Source organism: Hippichthys cyanospilos, chromosome 8 (genome assembly GCF_059441005.1).
Source record: "Hippichthys cyanospilos isolate Australia breed blue-spotted pipefish chromosome 8, RoL_Hcya_1.0, whole genome shotgun sequence".
Lineage (NCBI taxonomy): Eukaryota > Metazoa > Chordata > Actinopteri > Syngnathiformes > Syngnathidae > Hippichthys > Hippichthys cyanospilos.
Genome location: NC_142376.1, coordinates 11,259,552 through 11,281,197, shown reverse-complemented (window position 1 = coordinate 11,281,197; position 21,646 = coordinate 11,259,552). Strand labels below are relative to the sequence as shown.

Below are 21,646 nucleotides of genomic sequence, written 5' to 3'. Positions count from 1 at the left end.
CGCAACCCTCTGTTAGTCTCGTTCCTTCCATTATCATCGAGTAAAGGTGCTTATGTTGCTCTCCAAATTTCTCAATTATTAAAGCGATATGATTCAATCAACTACAGTAGTTGGGTCATGCTATGTCGATTCATTTATTGTAATGACATCATGCGTGAGTATGAGCTTGTGTTTTAGTCACTAGGTGACATTTTGGATCCACTTTACATTGATTGGCTAAGCTAATACAACATTATCACATTGGCGTGAATTGTGCTTACTTGTGGTGCACTGAGCTCTGTCCATGGCCCAAAATTTTAGATCGGCGTGTTGTAGTTTTCCACTTTGTTCTTGTACTTGCACGAGTCTTACCACAAACAGCCTCACGAGGTTAAAAATAATTAATTTAAAAACGAAAGCACCAACAGTTACATCTCGCATGATGGATTTTAACGAGAACAGGATAATAGGATGATAGGGTGGAGGAAAAGGAATTGGGAATTAGTTATGCACTCAGGACAATTCTGATTTGTTTTATAGTCTTTATTTCTGAGCACTATAGAGATGCAACTGATGATACCAAGTTGAGGGTAGTAAAATCAACTTACACAAACAATCTCATTTGTCATATTATACGGTTTAAAATCATAACGTCGTCTATACTTGGTGAATCACAATTGAGATTAACAATGGTTTGTTCTAATAATAACGATGACAGAGCAACACAATAAATTTGCCATATGCACCTGACTGGTCACAATTTAAAGCGCAAAGTCAGAACACAACAAACACCACACAATTACTTACAGAACATATTGCAATATTTTGTGGAATTGAGAGCACAACAGTGTTGGACACAGATCAAGAACTATGAAACAAACATGCACCACAAAAGAAAGCAAAAATAGAACAGTTACATTTGCAGTACTGTACTGTACTTCTGTTATATTTACTTCTGCGTATGTGTGTGCGCGTGCATGTTTTTGTGTGTCTTTAACTATGCGGAGATAATTGACATGTGCTTGTACTATTTCTTTGCACTTGGCCATGGCGGCCACATGGGCTTTTGTGCTTGATTAATGTAAACAATAGAGATCAAAACATGCTTACCATTGCGAGCTTATCATAAAACAAATGACAGTTAGAATGTAAAGTATTATGAATACATATATACACTTTACAACCGGAAAATAACACTGGTACACTGTCATTGACTGACACAATAGCTACAACTTGTTTTGTCCATACCGCCAAAAAAACATTTATGATTTCAAATGTCACAATGGAAAAGAAAATCTGGCTCACAACTCTTTCAAACGTGTCCATAGGACTTGCTTTGTGCCAGGCACGACCGCTTTGGAACAGAAAAAGGCCTCAAACTGACAACACAAAGTTAGAAGCATATAGTACAATACAGTACGTATGTAGAAAGTTTAGGCCAAATGTTATCCCTTTACCCTGCGATCCTTAGAAATGTATTGGTTTAATTCTACGTATCTTCTCCCAGTCATGACATATTTATGGAAGTAATATATCCAGTAGTATACACCACATGTCCCACTTTAGAGCCTTTTGTCCTGAGACCTAACAGATTTGGTAGACCATGTCGCATGCTGCTGTCCTTTTTTTAAAATATATCAAGTCAATTCTTTGAGCCCTGTGTTTGATGTAATGTAAAATGTAAACATTTTTTAAATTCATGTTATACTGGAAGCAGAACTACTTTCTGCTTCCGTGCTTAAGAATAAAAGGAAATGAAATTAGACCATAGCAGTGGCTTACCAATATGGGACAGCAAAGTTTGTTGTGTCAATAGATTATTCCCTTTAATACACATTTTTTTTTTTGTCTTTTTTAAAGGGGGGGGTCGCATTCGATGATGGATAGGTACGAGGAGAAGCAAAATAAACCGACTATGCACTTGCTCACACAGCTGACTGGGGAGGCGTTCTAAGACTGCTCAAACAGTAAGACATTTCAAACGTCGTTATAAATACTAATTCAGTGCACTAGATGAATAGTCCGTGAGAACATCGCAGGGGTTACTTCAAAACTTTAAACAGATGACTAATCTGTGAGAAAATTGTAGGGGTTAGGTGGAAACATTTTATTATTCTTCATAACCCAAAATCAGGATAGCCACAACTCAAGTCAACTCAAGTCACAGGGACAAGGTATATAAATTTTACAATCTGGTCCCCCTATCTCATTTGTCACCCCAGTTTTTTTTTTTTTTTTTGGGGGGGGGGGGTGCAATAGGAGGGCCACAACTCTAGGATTTTTTGAATACATGCTGCTGACTCATAAACATAAAAACACCCTCAATGGCTTATTGTAAAACACAATTCATTAAAGTGCAAGGGAAAGACATCTATCTATCCCACGAGTAGTTATTTCATCAAAAATGCGTGTCAATCAATACTATGGCCCATGCAGTTTAGTCAGGTGTTTGTTGCGTGCATCTTTGTGTGCTTGTTGATCCCCATTGTCCCTGCATGCAATATATTGCCCTTCTATCTCAGCAGTCCAGGCAACAGGGACTTCTCTCTTTGACCATCTGCAGTATGGATGAAAGTATTGCCCGTCACTAGTCAACACACTCTGAACAAAAACAAAAGCATACAAATTCAGGTGGGGGTTTCTAACTTTTTGATGGGTGAATTTGACTGAAGATGTGCTGCCATAGTGAAGCACTGAAACGGCATAGTAAAACAATGCTTCCTCTGCAGGGTTTGTCCCTGGGCTTGAAAGACAAAGAAAAGAGAGTAGATGAAAGGCTGAATTTTGGTAGTTGAAAAGTACTGCTCAACTAACGTAAGCTGTGATTTTCCAGAAGCTTCTATTTACATGGCAATAATTTATAAATGTCTATCAAGTCGATTAAAGTGCAGGTTGCATTTTGTGGCAAACTAGATCTTGTGCAGGTGTGGTGAAGAAAACAAAACATCGTTAACGCTTTCCATACCAAAGACATATTTGAATGGTTTTTTTTTTCCTCCTGAGAGTCCAGACATTCATGACCAAGGACTTATAATATATGTTTCATGTTTGTTATTCAAGTGTTTCGCTACAGCATGGTGTAGATTGAAACAAGAAGACTTCAGTAATTAATTATTAAACATGAAAGTACTTGATTACATTACATAGTAAACTATTACTTTAATAAATGAAATCATCTGTTTCTTTAGCACTTTCGTGGGCAGCTTGGTGGAAGCGTGTTTAGCATGTCCGCCTTACAGTTTAGAGACCCGAGTTCAAATCCAGCTTGCTCCGGCCTTTCTGTGTGGAGTTTGCATGTTCTCCCCGAGCCTGTGTGGATTCTCTCCAAACACTCTGGTAGATAGATGACTTTAGTACTTTCATTAGGAACATCTATTTCAAGACAGTCCTTGAGCAACTTTTAACAAATTTGAAAAAGATATAAACAGATGTAAGTAGTTGGGATTGAATGTCTGGACTCTTAAATAAGTCTACCTCTAGAGATCCAAAATCGAGGTCTTCATGGTTCAAAGTGTTTATTGTAAAGTTTGATAAATAGCTGGTGCTCCAATTTTTGTGTCTCATCCTGTATTTGCCAAAAGAGTTTGCCCAAAACCATGGACATTTTGGGAACGGACATAAAGTCGTTGACAGGGCCATTCCTTGCCCCACCGAGTCAGATACGTCAGATGGTTGCAGTCATTGGTAAATTGGAGTTTTCTGACGAAAGTCAAGAGAAAATAGGCCTACATAGATACTTGTTTGAGCCAGAAAGGGCCTCTGATGCAAGGGAAATGCAGCATGTGACCACTACAACACCCCGCCCAAGAATGAAAACAACTACTGGTCAGTCCAAAGCTACAATATAAGAGGAGATTTTTTTTCTGTTTCCGCTTTAAGGAAATACATTTTGGAGTCGACTCGCCGCACAGAGCTGTTACATTGGACACACTTTGTTCTCTGGTATAGGAAGCTGTGCAAAGGACCCGCAGTCAGTCGCAGAATCTTCAGACCTGGGCGATGTCGTCCCGCCGATGGGGATACGGGCCGCGATGGCAGCCATTTCTCCTGTTTGACTGTCCGCGGTGATTCCTGGTCGCTCTGACGTCTGGTTCATATTGCTTTCTGGCATGGCCACAACGCCAGTGAAGAGCTGGATGATGCACTTCCTGAACTACATATCAAAAGAAAAAGAAGTTACCTATGTATTTCAAGTTTGACCTTAGTAGCTGCATCTTAAATGTTATACGGGATGCAAACATTACATTAGGTTAAGTTGAACATTCGGACTGACTTAATCCAACCAAAACCCTTTCCGGTGCAGTATATTCTTTGTCGGCAAAACCCCAACTGACTGAAGATGATGAATGAGTAGCTGGGACATGAACAAATGTCTCAGGGACTGAAGGAGTTATTTTAATTTCACGCACTTATAATAGATGCCCTTCCTTTTGCGGCTTATTTTTCTTCAAATTGATGTGCAATGTGAAGACGCATCTTCTATATAATAGGTGCAGTTCAGCTCAAACCAAAACAGCCATAAAAATAATAGCGTGAAACTTGATTTCTTCTATTACATTTGTCCATCCATTTTTTGTGATTGTAAGGGCCAGAGAGAGCTGGAATCGATCACGGTAAACTTGTGAAAATGCACTGTGAGTGCGACCGGGCATTGAATGACAATTGAGCCTTCGGCATTCTTTATCCCATTTTTCAATGGCATGTAATACAAGAAGAAATTATTTAAAAAATGACCTTTCTCAAGATCAGCAATTTGTATCTTAGTGTATTTATCGCCCCATATGTAATTCAGTAGGATCCCCGTGTGAAAAACCAGTGCAAAGACCCTTGAAGTTTTTTGTTAACATTTAAACCTAGGAAAAGTTAAGACAAACTATGTTTTGCTTGTAAGCTTAAAAAAATAGTCATGTCCACACGCTTTGTTCATCACACTGTAATAATAACATTAATTAATACCAATACTGAAATCATCTCCAAATATGTTTTTTGCGCTGTCACTTTGGCCTTGCACTTTATCCCTGAATAGAAGCTCGGGATTTTGTCAAATGTAATTAAAATTGCTTCCAAAAATATCCCACCAATCAAAAAGGGCAGTTTGTGAGGTCTCAATAAAATTACTCTTTAAAGGGCTTACATTTGACAGCTTCAACACTGTGCAATCTGACTTTGGTTTATCGTTTTCACTTAACTGAACAACAGAACTAGCTCGCTGATTAAGAGAGTTGGTCTTACCAATCACCATAACCTGTCTTCATAGTACATTGAGTCTATTTTGAGTTGTTGTGTTGGTGTCATTTCTTACTTTATGAAAATGTTTGCCTGCATAACGTACAGTTGTGCTGCTAATTACAAGTAATTGTTCCGTTGATCATCGCTGATGTCTTGTGCGTCGAGCCACACGCAATTTCCTCTGAATTGCCAGAACACTAAACAAGAATGGATTCCTTTTCTCGTGGATTTTGAGTCTTTCCGACTCAGAGCATCTCCTGAATGTTTTTTTACTTTGTACTTTGTACTTCGGATGCATTTCGCGGTCACTCTTCCACAGTCATTTCCTTTCTTTTTCATATGGACGCCATGATCTACAGGATATAAATGAATAACATTTGAATCTTTCATAATTACAGTCAAATTGGTAAAGAGTCACTCACATGTTGCCGTTTAGGAGGCGATGATCTTAGATCGAAAAAGGAGGAGAGGACACAGTTATTCCGTTATATCGAGCGGGAACTTCCTGTGTCTACGCTAAGGCGGTTCCTCCGAATAATTTCCGCTTTCCGGATATCGAGTGTTCTATTACAAGGTATCATTTATGTGATATAGTCAAAGAAATTTTAATGCATATGTTTTTTTCCGTGTTCGGAAATTTCCGTTTGACAGAGAACCGTAGTTAGGAATACTTACTGTATACTGTTCTGTTTCCAAGTCAAACAATGTTTCAAGCTTTTATTTCAATGCAGTTCCATACAGGATTTAAGTGGAATTATCAAGGTTGTCAGTATTAGCTAGTACATTCCTAGATCAGACTCATAAGAGGTTTTGGATACGTCCTTGAGAGTCATCCAATTGTGTAGATGAGCCGATTACAGTTGCACAAAATGAAAGTATGGTAGCACTTAACTAATTATGTTTAGCTTGCTAGCCATTGCTCATATGATCCCTTTCCCAGACCTGGACCAGGGTTTACGCTAAGGGCTGTTGCCTTACAAGAAACTGTGTTTCTCAGTTTGCGTTTGTGCAATGTAATTGCATTATTGTAAATCTTATTCAGAGCATGAGTAGAAAAAGTCACTTGACTTCAAGTACTGGCTGTTAGGCTTAAGCAGCAGCAGTTCTGATTCCGTGTGCTTATTTACATCTACTTTTCATGTTGACAGAGCCTGACCCATTTGAAGAAATCATAAGTAGGACACTCTTATGGACATGCAGACGGCATGCAGTTCCCTGCAGGGGAGTCTGATCTAATGGCTTTTTTTTTTTCTAGCAATTGCACACTTTGCTGGCGGTGGGTTGAATACGCATTTTCCATTCATAACGTTTTGGTACATTATATTAGGAAAGCCTCCTGGTGTACCTAAACGTTTCTGATTATGTATTTTTTTTTCTAAATAGGCATCGTTTGCTTTCTTGAAAAAAAAAGAGAAAAAATCCAAGACCAAAATACTACCAGTCACTTAGGAGTGTTTCTTTCATCATATTTTAAATAATCCAATGACCTACAAACTGTCCTTTCATTCAACTGAAAACGATCCTTGTGATAATTGCTTTAAAATAACATTGTTAAATGATAATTCACTTCATCACTTAAAATACCAATCCCACATCCTTCCAGACTATGTCAATGTGTGTCAAAACTGTTTACGGCCACTGCATTTTTACGTTTATAAAAATCCACAAAAATGTACAATATTCATTACATTACTTTGATAAATTGTACTTGAATTTTGGTAGCTACATTTTTAACAGGTAACTATAGTATCGGTATCTGAATTTATCTGTTAAGTAAAATTTTCAATCCTTGTGGCATATCAAGCTTTTTTGTTTTGTTTTGTTTTTGTTTGTTTTTTGAGGTGGCTGTGTGGAGTGGTAGACGAAAGGCTCCAAGCAAACATTCTGATTGGCCATAGTGTTTCATCAAGGGAAGCAACAGCAAGTTTACATGAACATAGTCCATGTTAAAAAAAAAAAAAACAGAATTGCTCCAAATCAGATGAATGCATATTTCCATGCTTGCCTATGCACAATCTAAAGAAAATATGGAAATGCTATATTCTTTGTGTCACGGCATTTATGTTATTTTCCTTACCACTATGCACTACTTCTGTCGACACAGAATGCCTCTTCACGTTGCTGTAGTTCTCATTACAAATTATGTTTTAACATGAGTTATTCTCGCCAATTCATCATTTTTGTTCAATGCACAATTTGAATATTTAATTGCACAATTTGAAATTGATTAAATTGAAATATATAATGAACTATAATAAGGCAAATCGATCCAAGTATGAATAGAATCAATACCAAAGTATTAGATCAATACTGGTGGTATAGTTATGATCCTCTATATCAGCAGTGCCCATTGTTTTGACCCGTCTAGTCGCCCACATGGCATTGCACTACATGAACAAAACCAACAACAATCGAGAAAAAAAGAGCAAAGCGTTGTTCAGATCAAATGCATGGGAGGTAAAAATGATCAAGTAGTAGACCATTGTCCCAACCTTGCTTCTGGGAGGTACGTGAAAAATAATAACGTTCCAAGGCAATTTGTTTCATGCATTATTTGATAGCCCACATTATATTTGGAAGTATTTTCTTTCTTTCTCACAACGTTTGGCTGTTTAACAGATGTCAGATTCTCTGCAAGTCTCACATCTGGGCTAACAAGCTAAAAAAACAAAAAAACAAAAACGATCACATCCATTAGTTACAACCAAGTAAATCAAGGGTGTCCAAACTCGGTCCTCAAGGGCCGCTGTCCTGCATGTTTTCCCGGTTTCGTCCCCTGACACATCTGATTCAAAAGATCAGGATCATCAACAGGCTTCTGCTGCGCTTGCTGATGACTCGATCATTTGAATCAAGTATGTCAGGGAAAGAAATCTAGAAAACATGCAGGTTTCCGGCCCCTGAGGACCGGATTTGGATACCCCTGAAGTAAATGTATTTTCCCACCTGGGTTTTTTTTAATCTTCCCTGCCTAAGAAGAGAAACGATGATTACTGCAAGCCTAAGTAAGCTGAGCGAATCCCTACAGTTTTACAAGTCTGAAGACATGAGTAACACATCACAGATGTGTATTTTCATCCATGGTGTTTACTGAACTATAATTTCACTAAACATTTTTTTAGTGACTTCACTGCGGAAGAAGAGATATTAATTTAATATACTTTCATGTGTTTGCATCACTGCCTATTGGGATATCAACAAAAGGTCCTTACGAAATTACGTATATATATATATATATATATATATATATATATATATATATATATATATATATATATATATATATATATATATATAAATTAATATTTTGTCATGGTTAAGAACTCAAAAAGAAGGTGAAAGTGGGAAAAGAAACATTAGTAGGACAAATGATTTAGTATAGTCTTGCAGACATTTGTAAATAGGATCAATACTAAGAAAACTGTAAAAGCTTTAAATTAGGCTTTAATAAAGAATTTTACCGACAAAGTAAAGTAAGCTGTTCACAAAAATGATTGATTTTAAAAAATCATAATGCATTCGCAATCCGCTTCAGTTGTTCTCTCTGCCGTGGGTCTGCTGGAGCACAGACTTCACTATTAGCTGATGGGAAATGGGAACACTGAATTCTGTGGCTGGAGCCTATCCCAATTAACTCTGTGCAAGAGGTAAGGTTGCCTGCCATTATCAGTAAAAATTCTTAACTTTCATCGCAATAATCACACATTCACCATAAACAAATGGCGGCTGCCATCTTGGATCTTCTTTAAAAGATCAGCCAGATAAAGCTGGTCCTACGAACATTCATTCAGCTTTAAAATTCCACACACATCCCAACTCTAAGTACAACCACCGAGGTCAGGGGGTCAGGAAAAATATGAGACCTTTGAGAACTAGACTAAAATTGTAATGTGCAACCTTGAATATACAGTTATGTAGTGTTGTGTGATATACAGCGTATGCTATAGGCACCTCAGCTATGGTTTTATAGTTGAATCACACTGTTAATTTGTTCCTTTATAAAAAGCTGTCAATATTTGTGCACTCAATTATGTTGAGCCAAATATTGTCTCAATTTAACTAACAGTTCTTGGCAGTGCCGTGCTTTTAAAGAAGAGAAATGTGACTTGAATATTCCAACCAGCGATAGCCATCTTAACAAGCATTACATAGGTGGGTTATACATTTTTCAACAGGACCTCATGTGGACAATTGTACCTTCTGAATTGCACATTTTATTTATTCATATGACATACATTATTTAGAAACATGCAGACTTCCACGATATAAACCTCTTAGGATTCACTGCTGGATTGTGTATCCCTAATGATATGTCTAAGCTTCAGTTATGAGAGGAAATATTACCTGTCTGTTCATGAACACGTAGATGATCGGGTTATACACCGCCGCTGTCTTGGAGAAGAATGCAGGGATGGAAGCCAACCTCGCATCCAATTCGATGTTTGGATGGATCGTAACCAGTATCGCAAAGACTGCGTACGGTGTCCATGCCACCATGAACGCTATAATCATGACGATGACCATCCGGGTCACCTGACGCTCAGGCTTCCGGGCATTGGCCAGACGACCGTGGGACACCTAAAAGGAAAGAAAGTCGTACTTCATTTTAGTTGGATTTTTGATATTGCCGATAGGGCCTGACAGTCAAATTCAAGTGTACTTAAAAGGCACTATTCAGTACACGATTATATTTATAGTATGGATATATTAAAGTCAGAGAAATTTCGTTTTAGGTCGATTCAGAATATTTTTTCGATTCAAAATGGTTTTCGATTCATAATGCTTTGTTTGAGATTGATTTCTGCTTCAAATTAATTAGCCGTGTAAAAAGTCTCATATTCTGCTTCAATCTGCTTTGACAAATGGAAACATTTTTTGTTCACGTTTATTAACTTTCAAAATGGAAGGGAAGCAAGCGCCTTTTTCTATAAAAAAAACTTTCACGCTTGTCGTTATTTTTGATTCATTGACATATCATAATAATTTCACCCCATCATTCTTCTTTATACATGTCAGATTTTATAGAATTATAGAATGCGCACGTTGTTTAGATATTTGCAGTAAATAACGTGAATGCATAGATGGACCTTCTTTGTCTCTGCGTTGGAAATGTCCAATACATTTGAATGCATCACAGAGTTAGCAGTGAGCACTAATACTGGAAAGTCATGCCATATGATAGATACAATGACAGCATAATTGCCTAGTGGTTTCTTGGCATCCTTAATTAGTGACTGAATATGATGTGTATTAGAAGCTGCACTGACCTTCCGGAGCTTCCGCAGGAGCTTCCCATAGCAGAAGAAAATAAGTCCAAGAGGCAGAATGAAACAGGTGGAGAAGAAGGTGATGATGTAGCTGTGGTCAGTGAAGTTAGATGAATACCTGGATGGCACACATCCATTAAAACTTTGTTCAGTTACAGCATATTGCAAAAATTTGAACAAAATCATTTTGATATGCAGCGTGTGTATTGTTGTATCATCAAGTATTTCACTATGAATCCCAATGTAAACATCTTTAAACACACATACCATACAGTTAGATAAATTATCAAAAATGTTCTTATGTATTTGCATTTGGATTGTTATGTAATAATGTCCATATCACAATATTTTTTCATATTATAAATATATACACACTTTTCCATCCCAAGAATAGCTTATGAGATCTTTGTAATATTTTTGTGTTTTTCATCCAACTAAATACCATTCATCTGTAAATATGCAGTATTTGTTATACTGTATATAATTTTTGGTTAATTTCAGGTCAATTAAAATTTCTAATAAATTATCCTTGTACAGTAATGGAATTTTTTTTTTTATAAAAAGTTTTTCTGTAAATCCTCAAACAACAACTTTAGTGCAATGAATGTCGACCTATTCTTTCTATAATATATTATCCAACAAATCTAACAAATTCAACAAATTAATATTTTTTCATGTAATTTTGCAGATGGAAAATGTATACCGGTAATTATGTTGTCTATAAGGGTATGGTGACACTTATAGTGGCCGAAAGGGACAAATGTACTGCAAACATCAAGAAAAAAAAAACTGAAACGCAACAACAAAAAATGATCCAAACCCGAAAAACAAATGCCACCGAAAACAAAAGAAAGCAAAAACAAAATACCCACGCCGAGAAGACAAATTGACAACACAGAACGCAAGTGACATTGACCCATCAATCACATCACAATTTTATTCACATTTGTTTTGTTTTAAATTTGCGTTCATGACATTTGTTATGATTGCTTCTTTTCTTTGCAGAGCTTTTCTTTGAACGTGTGCACTTTTTATTTGCTGCTATTTTAATCTCGGTGTGGGTTTTTTTCTTGCCATTTTTTTGTTGTAAATTTGTTTCATTGTTGTTTTATTTTTGATATTGTGTTCTTTTTCACATTCCCTGAGCGTCAACTCTGCTTTTATGTTAGCGTAATGTGTCAGTTAACCGAACATTGTTGGGTCACGTGTCACGCAGCATGTTGCATCATTGAATGGTCAGCTTTTCTTCCTTTCTTTTTTTGAAATGAATCTTAATGCAAACGAAGATCTTTTTGCAAGTCTTTTTAAATGTTTGTGTACTGATCACCTCCCCCAACACGTCATGTAGCTTGTGTGGCTATCTCATCTAAATCTAAAGGGAATGAGAAGAGACTCTTTGATTGACTCGACTGTGTTCTCTCCGACAATGTTGCACTTTCTTCAGCTGCGTTGGTCTAGCAAAATATCAAATGAAAGAAAACACCACTCATATGAATGGAAGCTCAGCACATATGGGCCCTATTTTCTGCAAGTTCTGAAAATTCTATGGGTCTAAAATACAGTCTGCATGTACACAAGTCTAAATAATTCTCACCTTGACAGGAAATTTATGTGTGTGATGACTTAAAACCCTTATCAGTGTTTTATGGCCTCGTCAATCTAGCGATTGAACAATTAAACTCCAAGAAAAAAAAAGGGCTTACTTTAGCCCTGTGGTGTGATGATATAGACTCCAGTCACCTGTAACCTTGAACGGGATAAATTATTGTAAATGTCCGGACGGATGCTCAGAGCAAGTCTCTGCTGTTACACACTTCGCCTTCCCTACCGACTCCGAGCTCCTGGATCACTTCTATATACAGTATGCAGTATTACATGCTACTATACAAATGCTAATTGTCATTGTTCTGCAAGAATGACAAAAAAACAAGAACAAAAAAAAAAAAACCACCCAAGGGCATTTGCAACTATCAGAGGATATGTGAGTTACACTTTTATGGGTTCACTCAGTACCTGTGTGATGCAGTTGTGTATGAAGATTTACCTAAGATACCTAAGATTTATTTTTATTTTATATAAATACTGTATGCCGTTAGGAAGCCTGTACGTACACTTGTATGTTGTACTGGGCAGCATAGAGCCAGGGTTTACATTGCAAAGGTTTAGGGTTAGGGTTAGGGTTAGCATTGGGTTTGCATTGCGCGGTTTGCATTGGTTTAATTGTTTTGCCAGTCTACGATGGTAAAAGCACATCATTTTCAATAGCGGGATCTATGTGTCTGTCTTCAAAGTAATTCGTATTGGTGGCAGTTTGAAGAGTTTGAATAGTGGCAGTCATTTCGTTTCTTTTTCTTCCTCACATCAATCTGCAAACTAATTCCCATCTTTGAGAGTATGTATTCTCTAGCTTTTCAAAGCACCTGCACTCTACATTCTCATACACTTAATGACATGAGGATGCACACAAAAACGCTTTTAAAATGCATCCTGTGATTGCGGAATCATTCTAATATCATGCACTTATGTTTTCTTACAGACCCGAAAGGCAGAGGTGAATCATCTCCTTGTCTGTTTGTCCCTAAGATTTCAACTGCACAGCGGCTTTCTGGCACTTTAATACCCACCCTTCTATCTGGATAACTTGATTCGGGTAGCTAAATAGCATTACTCAGATAAGTGTCAGTTCAGTGCTCACTTCCTTTTGACTTTTATTTTGAGACAAATTCAATGGAGAACGACTTCATGACTCAAAGTTTCAAATCTTTTGTTTTGGTTATTCCATCAAGAAATGGCAATATGCTCATGATTCCATTAATGCTAACTGTAATAACTGTAAAAAAAAAACATGTGCATTCTGTTACATTGTGCATGTACAGGTGAGCTGGAACCTACATGGATGATTTTTACAGCCCCATCTATACGGACTGTGCTGTAAATGAGACCAGGACATGTCTTACCAGTCTGGTTCACAGGTTGTTCCAATCTTGCTGACAGTGTATCTGTTCCAGCCCAGCACCGGAGGAAAGGTCCAAATGAAGGAAAAGATCCAGACGAAGAGCAGACCTGTGATGGCGTGTTTGGCTTGCAGTCGAATGTTGCCCAGAGGCCGGCAGATCACAAAGAATCGTTCGAAGGACAGGACGGCCAGGGACCACAGGGCTACGATTCCTGAGGCAAATGGCAGATTAGTCACGATGAAGCCATTTATAGGAAAAGCATGTACAGTACAATGTGCCATAGTGTTACCCAACTGATTACGTCGCTCGACAAACATGCAAATTCCACTTAAGAAGGCCTGGGTTTGAACCAAGCAACCTCTGTACTTTGAAGCACAAGTGCTAACCAGACAATGTTTGTCAAGGGCTGAAATCATGACATCCATTCATTATGTAACATGCGTTTAACATCCCATCCATCCATGTTTGCATCCTTGCAAATTGTAGTTTAGTGGCGAGTGAACACATTGTGATGTGGAAGTGAATTTAGTGTGTTTTGTCATAAGCTCGTCTGCCTTATTAGATGATTGTGTGGTTAAGATTGAGCCTTGGCGACAAGATAAGGGGGTCCAAGTACCCACAGGATTGGAAGTGACAAACCAGCAAAAATAAATGAATTAATTAAAAAAAAAAGGAAAACGCCCACTTCTGGAAACCAGAGTACACAGATACAAACATACAACACATACAAACTCCTAATTCAGTTAACCATTGCCAGGGCTATTCCCACTTCAAAGTGTCTCCAACCTTGGCCTAAGACAGCTTTGCAGAAGAAAACACCATGCCCATTAAAAAGTTCATCTTTAATATCTGTGATAATCACCACTACTTGCTTCTCATTTGTTATCCAACACAGTAATCCAATTACATAAAGATTTTCCAGAATGTTATCATGTTAAGTGTGTGTGATTTCTTCATTTGTTAATATCTTTGAAATGTCTTCCCGCTCTTAACTGAAAATGTTATTATGTTTAATTATATTAGGCTTAGGAGCATGTGGAGCTGGGACGGCCTGCTTATGACTTCCCCTACAGTGTGGCTATTTATTACTATTCGACAACGGATCTCAATTCTGCAAAGCCAAAGGCGTGTTAAGTAAAGTTACTGATGCTAGAAATAGTTAAATGATCCAGGGTGGTTGAATTAGGCTGCCTGATGACACACTGAAAAAAAAGCTCTCTTTAATTATGGTAATAACTCACTCTCACCAAGCGGGTAATTACCTTTCTCTGCACAACCACAGACTCTCAGTGTCTGAGGACAAAAGAGAATGGTGGAAACCAGGATGTTCAATTATGTTTCACACATTAAAAAATGAACCAATACAAAGCTCCACTAATGAAACTGACACTTTTTGCGTCTTGTTTTTTTTTTTTTTTTTTTTTTTTTTTTTTTCCAGCTCATAATAGCCGAAATGGTACATTGACGAAAAAAGACACACTCGAAAATCCACATACATATTTCTTAACGGCCGCCTCTCAATCTGAAAAAATAACTGGGTGGACCTGCAACCGGCTCATCTTGATCAATTTCTAATTTATCAACACACACCAACGCAGTAGACCACAAACAGTGACACAGCTTGTCAGCCCCTAAAACAAAACCAGACAAAACTGGATTCTGCTTCCAGTCCAGTGCTATTGATCACACATCACTTCAGCACCTTCTGAGCTCATGTATTATGCAGGATGGTTTTCATCTGGTCAGCCTTGAAACACATTGGGCCTGATTTACTAAGATCCCAAAAGCTGTGCACTAAATCGCATGTTTACAATGACAGACTGCATGCACTGTTGGTGAACGTGTTGCACATGATTTACAGAGATTGTAATCTTTTATAACGCTCTCATTAGGCTTTAGGCAACAGGTGTAAAAGTGGTGAAGAGAATCATATATATATATATATATATATATATATATATATATATATATATATATATATATATATATATATATATATATATATATATATATATATATATATATAAATAAGTTTTTTTCCACTCACCATGGAACGTTTGGGAGGGCCATGCAAGTGCAAAATAACATTTGAAATGATAGAATTAGAAATGTTACTGGGAGACAAACATTCAGGTAAAACCAACTTCTTCAGAGTTCCCATTCAGACCAACGCTGTTTTTGAAAATTTAGGTAAGCGCACCCAAGGAAAATGCACTGGAAAAGGTCACATCAGCACAGGAGATACATTTTTGCTGCTCCAATTTTATTAATGTTTATACAATTGGAAAAAATTCCTTTTCCTTTTGCCTGCGCCTCCTCATCAAGCACAGTGATGCAATTTCCACCTGCTTTTTAGACGTGGTTTTAAAAGATGCAAAATTAGACTTTGCAGTTCATTTCAGGTTTGATGAATCACATTGTGAATGCTAAATGTAGTCATTAGCATAAACCGTATTTTTGGGACTATAAGTCACTCCAAAGTAGGGCCGGCCATAAATATAATTAATTCATTCAATCAATTCATTCATCATTTTTAAACATATGAACAATTTGCAAATTAGCTGATTCATGAAATTAAGGTTTTGGACAAGCGGCAGGTGTTGGATGCATGATTTACATGACTGTTTCCAATAGTTACTTACCACTTAATTTTGACATTTAAACAAATTGTGCAGAAGCTCCGAACAGCTATGTTTTGCATAAGGCATGAATGTTATGTTTATGAAAAACTCATTTAATAGCTGGATAAATTGTTTTTTTTGTTGGAAATGTTTACAAATGTGCTATTTTTAAATGAATCAAACTTTTTTGAATAACTGTTTGTTGAGTTATTTTTGAGCTGGGACAAAAAGTTGACCAAGGCCGGGAAGACATCTTGAAGCTTTATGCTTGCACCTCCGTTTTTTACACAGACCTGTCTCGCAGATGTACGCAGTATTGAAGAATCCCAGACGATTTTCCGTTAAAATGAAGTGACACGAACACAATAATATTCAATGTGCAGTGCAAAGTGGAAAAAGCGTACCACAGCAGTACTAAAGGGAAAAAAAAACACACATGAAAATTCCACATAAAGATCGGTTGCTTGCCTTTTTGCACCTTCTAGTGGCCGAATGGTTCATGCTATTTTTGTGTTTAAAACATTTACTGGGTTGGCTTTCATTACAGAACTTGCTAAAAAGCAAAAAACAACAACGTGGTTGGTTACAAAAGACATTTTTGGACCAAGGGCAATTAAGCAACATTATAGAAATTCAATCAAGAAGACCATATACTGTAGTTGTTAGCAAATGATTCAGTGTTGTTATTATAGTGAATTGTCGTAATTATTTTCTGATGTGTTTAACTCAGAAAGTGTTTTGACTAAAACAGACCGTGGACCTTCACGAAAAGTAGTATACTGACTAACACGGCCCAATACCTTTGGTACATCATCACACTTACTTAAGTCCAAAGAAGGGTTATATCAAAAATATATTTTGACAAAAGGTAAATCACTTTTTTTAAGTGACTCAGCAAAGAAATTAATATGACAAGTTAGACTTCTTTTAATTTTCCTCATAAGGTTAATGAAATATCTATCTATCTCTCCTAACATGTCTTAATACTGTATGAGAGGGGCAGTATATCAGTTCTTCATTAAAAAAAAATAAAAAATAAAAACTTTTAAATAAACGCACAAGAGCCCATACACTGGATGTTATTCCATTTTGCTATGTGTGTAATGATAAGTGAGAATTTCTTTCTTTGAGGGTGCTTGTTGATGTACTTTTTAAATGCATAAACATTTTTCAAAATTCCTCAGTTCACTATAGTCTGTGAAGAAGTCAGTAAAGAAAATGTTCAACATTTTTGTCATGCTGAGAAGAAATAATGTTCCAACACTGACACCTGCAGCTTGACGAGATCGATCAAGTCTCTCATGTGCAAGTCTTCAAAAAGTCTAGTCTCAACCCTTCAAAGTCTCAAATCATTTTGTCTTGAGCAATTTAGGGCACACATTGTCTCACAACAAGTCTGGCACCTGATTATTGTCCTCTCACCTGGAGTTTCCATTCTTCATAAAGATAGAAGTCCAACAAAGAAAATTGATTATAATATTGGCCAATCAATTCATCTCCAATAACAGATTTAGTATGTAAATGCCCTCTAATTTGTTTTTGGTTTTATAATTTAAATTATCCTGAAATGTAAATTAATACTTAGGTGAATGATATTCATTTAAAAAAAATCCTGATGGAATTATTTTGTTTAAATAAAAAAAAAGCCAGGAAAGAATATGGTTTACAATCTATATAATCTATGTATAACCGTTTTCCCGATAACAGTTTTGCATATCTCGTTATTTTCATATGATGTGGATGACTGTTTATGGAATTTCATGACTGTGCATTTCAAAAGGTGGCTTCAATTACTTTTGCGCGTCATGATTTTGACAACATTTCAAGACTTTTCCGAACTTTTGACTGGTAATGTCGCAGTATTTTTATGTCGCCGTAAATATAGTAACAGCAGGCTAATATACTCAGTTTCGCCATCACTTCAACACAATTTCAATCTTCATCTTGTATTTTACCGTCAGTTTTGCACTACAAACAACTCGAATTAAAAACACTTAACACCGATACATCTTGGTCTTTTTGCGCAATATCTGATAACGTTTGCTGTAAGACACAACCGTGCAGTCGACCTATCTAAGAAGACATGCACCTACCGAAAAAAGTGACAGCAAAGCCCTCCACCACACAAGCCCAGCGGCCCAGGAAGAAATAACCTCTTGCATTGGTCAGAAAACTTATGAGTCCTCCTGTGAGGGAGACGAGAAAGTCAGCGATGGCCAAGTTGACGATGATGTAGTTGAGTGGCTGTCTGAGTTGTTTGAACTTGTACGTTGCAAACATGACCAGGAAGTTTTCGCTCAGGGAAAGTGCGGTGACCACAAACATGAGCAGCGCCAAAATGGTGAAGTTCCATGGCGCGATGTTCTGGATGGGTCCAGTGAACGGGTCATCGATCGGGCTCAGCTCAGCCGCAACAGTGTAGGACACCGCGTTCACGGACAAACCTAAAGCCTCCATAGTCCATGACCACAATGCCAACTACTTGCTGCAGGTCTGGAGCGCAGACAAAATCCGGATTTGGGTCATGTTGTCAACTTGACGCCAGTTGAGGCGCAAACTCTTTTCTGGTCAAGTTTACGCTTTGACATCCGCGCAGTCCAAAATACATGACAGGGCTACGAAAGAAGTGACAAGTACAGGAAAAGTGGAAGCTGTTTAGGAAGAAGAAATGGGAGAGAAAAAAAACGTGAGCGCAGACTCTGCGACGCGCGTGCTGGAAGCAGACTGCTTGCAGGGAGCAAGAGCAGCAGTGAGCTGAGCTGCCGCTGGCGTGTTCGAGTGTCTTTTATACGCTGGGTGATGGTGTTGATGAAGATGATGGTGAAGGTGATGATGGTGATGATGTTGATGATGATGATGGTGATGGCTGCCCGGTGAGCACACACTGGACTCATCTTCACTCTTTTCACTCTTTATTACCACTGCCACAAAGGGGATAATTACAATGATGGTTTAAGGGTTAACAGATAACAGAAGACAGTATAAGAGATTCAATTGGTCTAATTGTTTCTTCTTTTTATTATAAATGTTCTATTTGATGTTTTTGTATTTTACAGTCAGTGTTAAAATGCCATATTTTAATCACACCAATCTCCCTTTAAATCTCTAACTCTATGCTTTCTGAATGTAAACGAGATTCATTTTTATGCATTGGATCTCTTATGTTTCAGTTATTTGGAAAGTTTACTGGAAAACAAAGGTCATTAAGCCAATAAGTAAAAATTCCTAACTCATCTCTCAACATTTTAAATATCTTGACAACACGAATTTTCTTTTTTAAATGATTCCATTATTTACTTATTTTCTCTTGCATTTAACTATGTCTGTATAGCCTACATTATATTCAATAGTTGTATCTTGTTTGGGTTCATTGCCTGTTTTGAGTTAAGCTGTGATATTGTTCAAAAAGTTGTTTACACGTGAAAGCGGTTTGCGTCAGCCTCTCTTCCATGATCCTTCATAGTTTTCGTTTTATATTTGTGTGTTCGGCTGATTGTCCTATTCAAAAAAGGGCTATACAGGCTCTATAGAGGTGTAAAAAAAAAGTCAGCATAGACTTCATGGACACTCATTTATTGCAGGGGTTCATGGAATTTATCACCCGCATCGACTGAATAAATGCCATATAGCTTTTATACAACCATGGAAAAATGGATAGCCTTGTTTCTTCAGTTTACTTTTCATTTTAAATGTCTCATACAACTAATTACATCTTTATTCCGATATAATAATGATGACAAAAACAGCTCCTTAGAAATGACTTTAAGAGCTGATCGAGTCTTTTTCCAAAGGTTTTCTTGATAACTAACCAAAAATCACTTGACAAGTTGCTACATAAACAGCATTGTACTGCTAAAAACGGTGCTTTTTGTCATTCTGTTTCCTTTTGTGTCAGTTAATTGCCTGATACACTTTTATTGGCACCTGCAGTGAAACATACAAGAAATTGAACAACACGGCACTCTTTTTCTGTATTTATACTGTATGTACCGAAATAATGATTATGTGAAATTACTCACAAATGCACCAATTGCGATAGCTGGTCCTCTTCAGTTGAACACAAAGCTATTATTGTACCATATGAAAGGCAACAGGTGGGTCCTGACGTAATTGGTGATATTTGTCGTCAATTGAGGAGCATTTGATTCTTCTGCATGTCACTCTTTGTCCCCGGCATATAGCTCCAAGAACAGAGTGAAATAGGATCATTTCCTGAAGCACACGTGAGTTCCCCATGGTTCGGGATCACTGGATTTCACATATAGAAACCAGCAACAATATTACTGAATGAATGCTTGTCTTTTCTGACTTTGGTACCGGCAAATGTACTGTATACACTTCCCTTGAACTTCTCCACATCTTCAAGGATTTTGGGGTGTTCATAAGATTTACAATCCATAAATAAGGACATACAGAAGAATCACTCTCATCACAAGTTATGCTATGAAAAAAATTGAACATAACAAGTTCTGTATTGTGTGAATGGAGTCTGAGTGATTATCTGAAAGTGAACACATACAGATGCAAATGTGCATCAGTTGTATAACGTAGTATAACACTGCTTGTATTACAGTCCAAATAACGTGTGCCAGCGAAAGCAGGTAGTAGACAGAGTTCAGCATCCTTATAGCCAGATGGATGAAGCTGTTTGACAGCCTTGAAGACAAGGCCCGGAGGCTCCGGTCCCTCATCCCCGAAGGCAGCAGGCTGAGGAGGGATAGTGATGGGTTGGCGCTGCCACTAGTGATGCTGATGGCTCTGTGGGTTAGGCGGGTGAGATGAATGTCTGTTATTGAGGGTAGACGGGTCCCGATGGTTTTGCTGGTTGTATTCATGAGCTGTTGGAGCCAATAACAATGGAGAAAAAAAACACAGGAAGGGTTGACATAAGCATTTCTCGGCTTGTGGTAGAAGAAGAGGCCAGTCCTGGCTTTTTTGGCCAACGATATGGTGTTCTTTTTCCAGGCGAGTTCTCCAAGGATAGGTACTATTCACACTCTATTCAGCAGCACCATCGGTCGGGGACTCGGGGGTTAATGGAAATGACATCGTACAAACTCATATGGTGGAAGAGATTGTTGTTTTTGCACCACTGCGGATTCATCCTCTTTTTGTTGGATTCATCAGTAATAAAACCTGTAAAGTCACTGTATAATGTGATTGGTATTTTAGGTTGGATCACAGGAAACCCTGTGATCACATCAAGGACTTTGTTCATTTAAGCTTTTTTGATCTTCCATTTGTTTTGTTTTGCTTTCTTTGCCTTCTAATGACAAATCCATTTTGAGTTTCCCTTGAACGCCTGCCTTCCTTACCTGCGGTCTCCGCTTGAGTCTGCCTTATTTTTGCCTCCGCGCCAACATGACTAAACCTCATATGTGACAGAATCACGATAAGGCTGGCCTTTATGGAAGAATGCCAAGAAGAGAAAGCTATTGTTGGGGGGAAAAAGCCATTGGGACTCCTGTATTTTTGCCAAAGACATGTCAGGAACACAGAAAACACTATAGAGGACAGATAAGTAGAAGTTACAAGCCTAAATACAAGGCATTGCATGTTAGGCATCACCCACTGCTCTACCTGCACATCCCAA

General features: G+C 37.6%; 1 protein-coding gene across 1 annotated transcript; it reads right to left on the bottom strand.

Moving 5' to 3' along the window:
• Positions 1-545: 545 nt before the first annotated feature.
• valopa (vertebrate ancient long opsin a) lies at positions 546-18,876 on the bottom strand. Its single transcript, XM_088420998.1, has 5 exons — positions 18,147-18,876; positions 13,433-13,643; positions 10,476-10,593; positions 9,553-9,786; positions 546-4,132 (listed from the first exon to the last, which is right to left on the bottom strand). Exons 1-5 carry the CDS (start codon positions 18,508-18,510, stop codon positions 3,896-3,898), a joined length of 1,164 nt encoding a protein of 387 aa, XP_088277124.1. The 5' UTR covers positions 18,511-18,876; the 3' UTR covers positions 546-3,895.
• Between the last annotated feature and the right edge of the window lie 2,770 nt (positions 18,877-21,646).

Coding starts and splice junctions, on each gene's coding strand:
- valopa (XM_088420998.1), bottom strand. CDS start 18,510: ATGGAGGCTTTAGGTTTGTCCGTGAACGCGGTGTCCTACACTGTTGCG. Junction 13,644..18,146: donor CTTTGCTGTCACTTTTTTCG/GTAGGTGCATGT, acceptor CATTTGCCTCAG/GAATCGTAGCCCTGTGGTCC. Junction 10,594..13,432: donor ACAACCTGTGAACCAGACTG/GTAAGACATGTC, acceptor TGTGCCATCCAG/GTATTCATCTAACTTCACTG.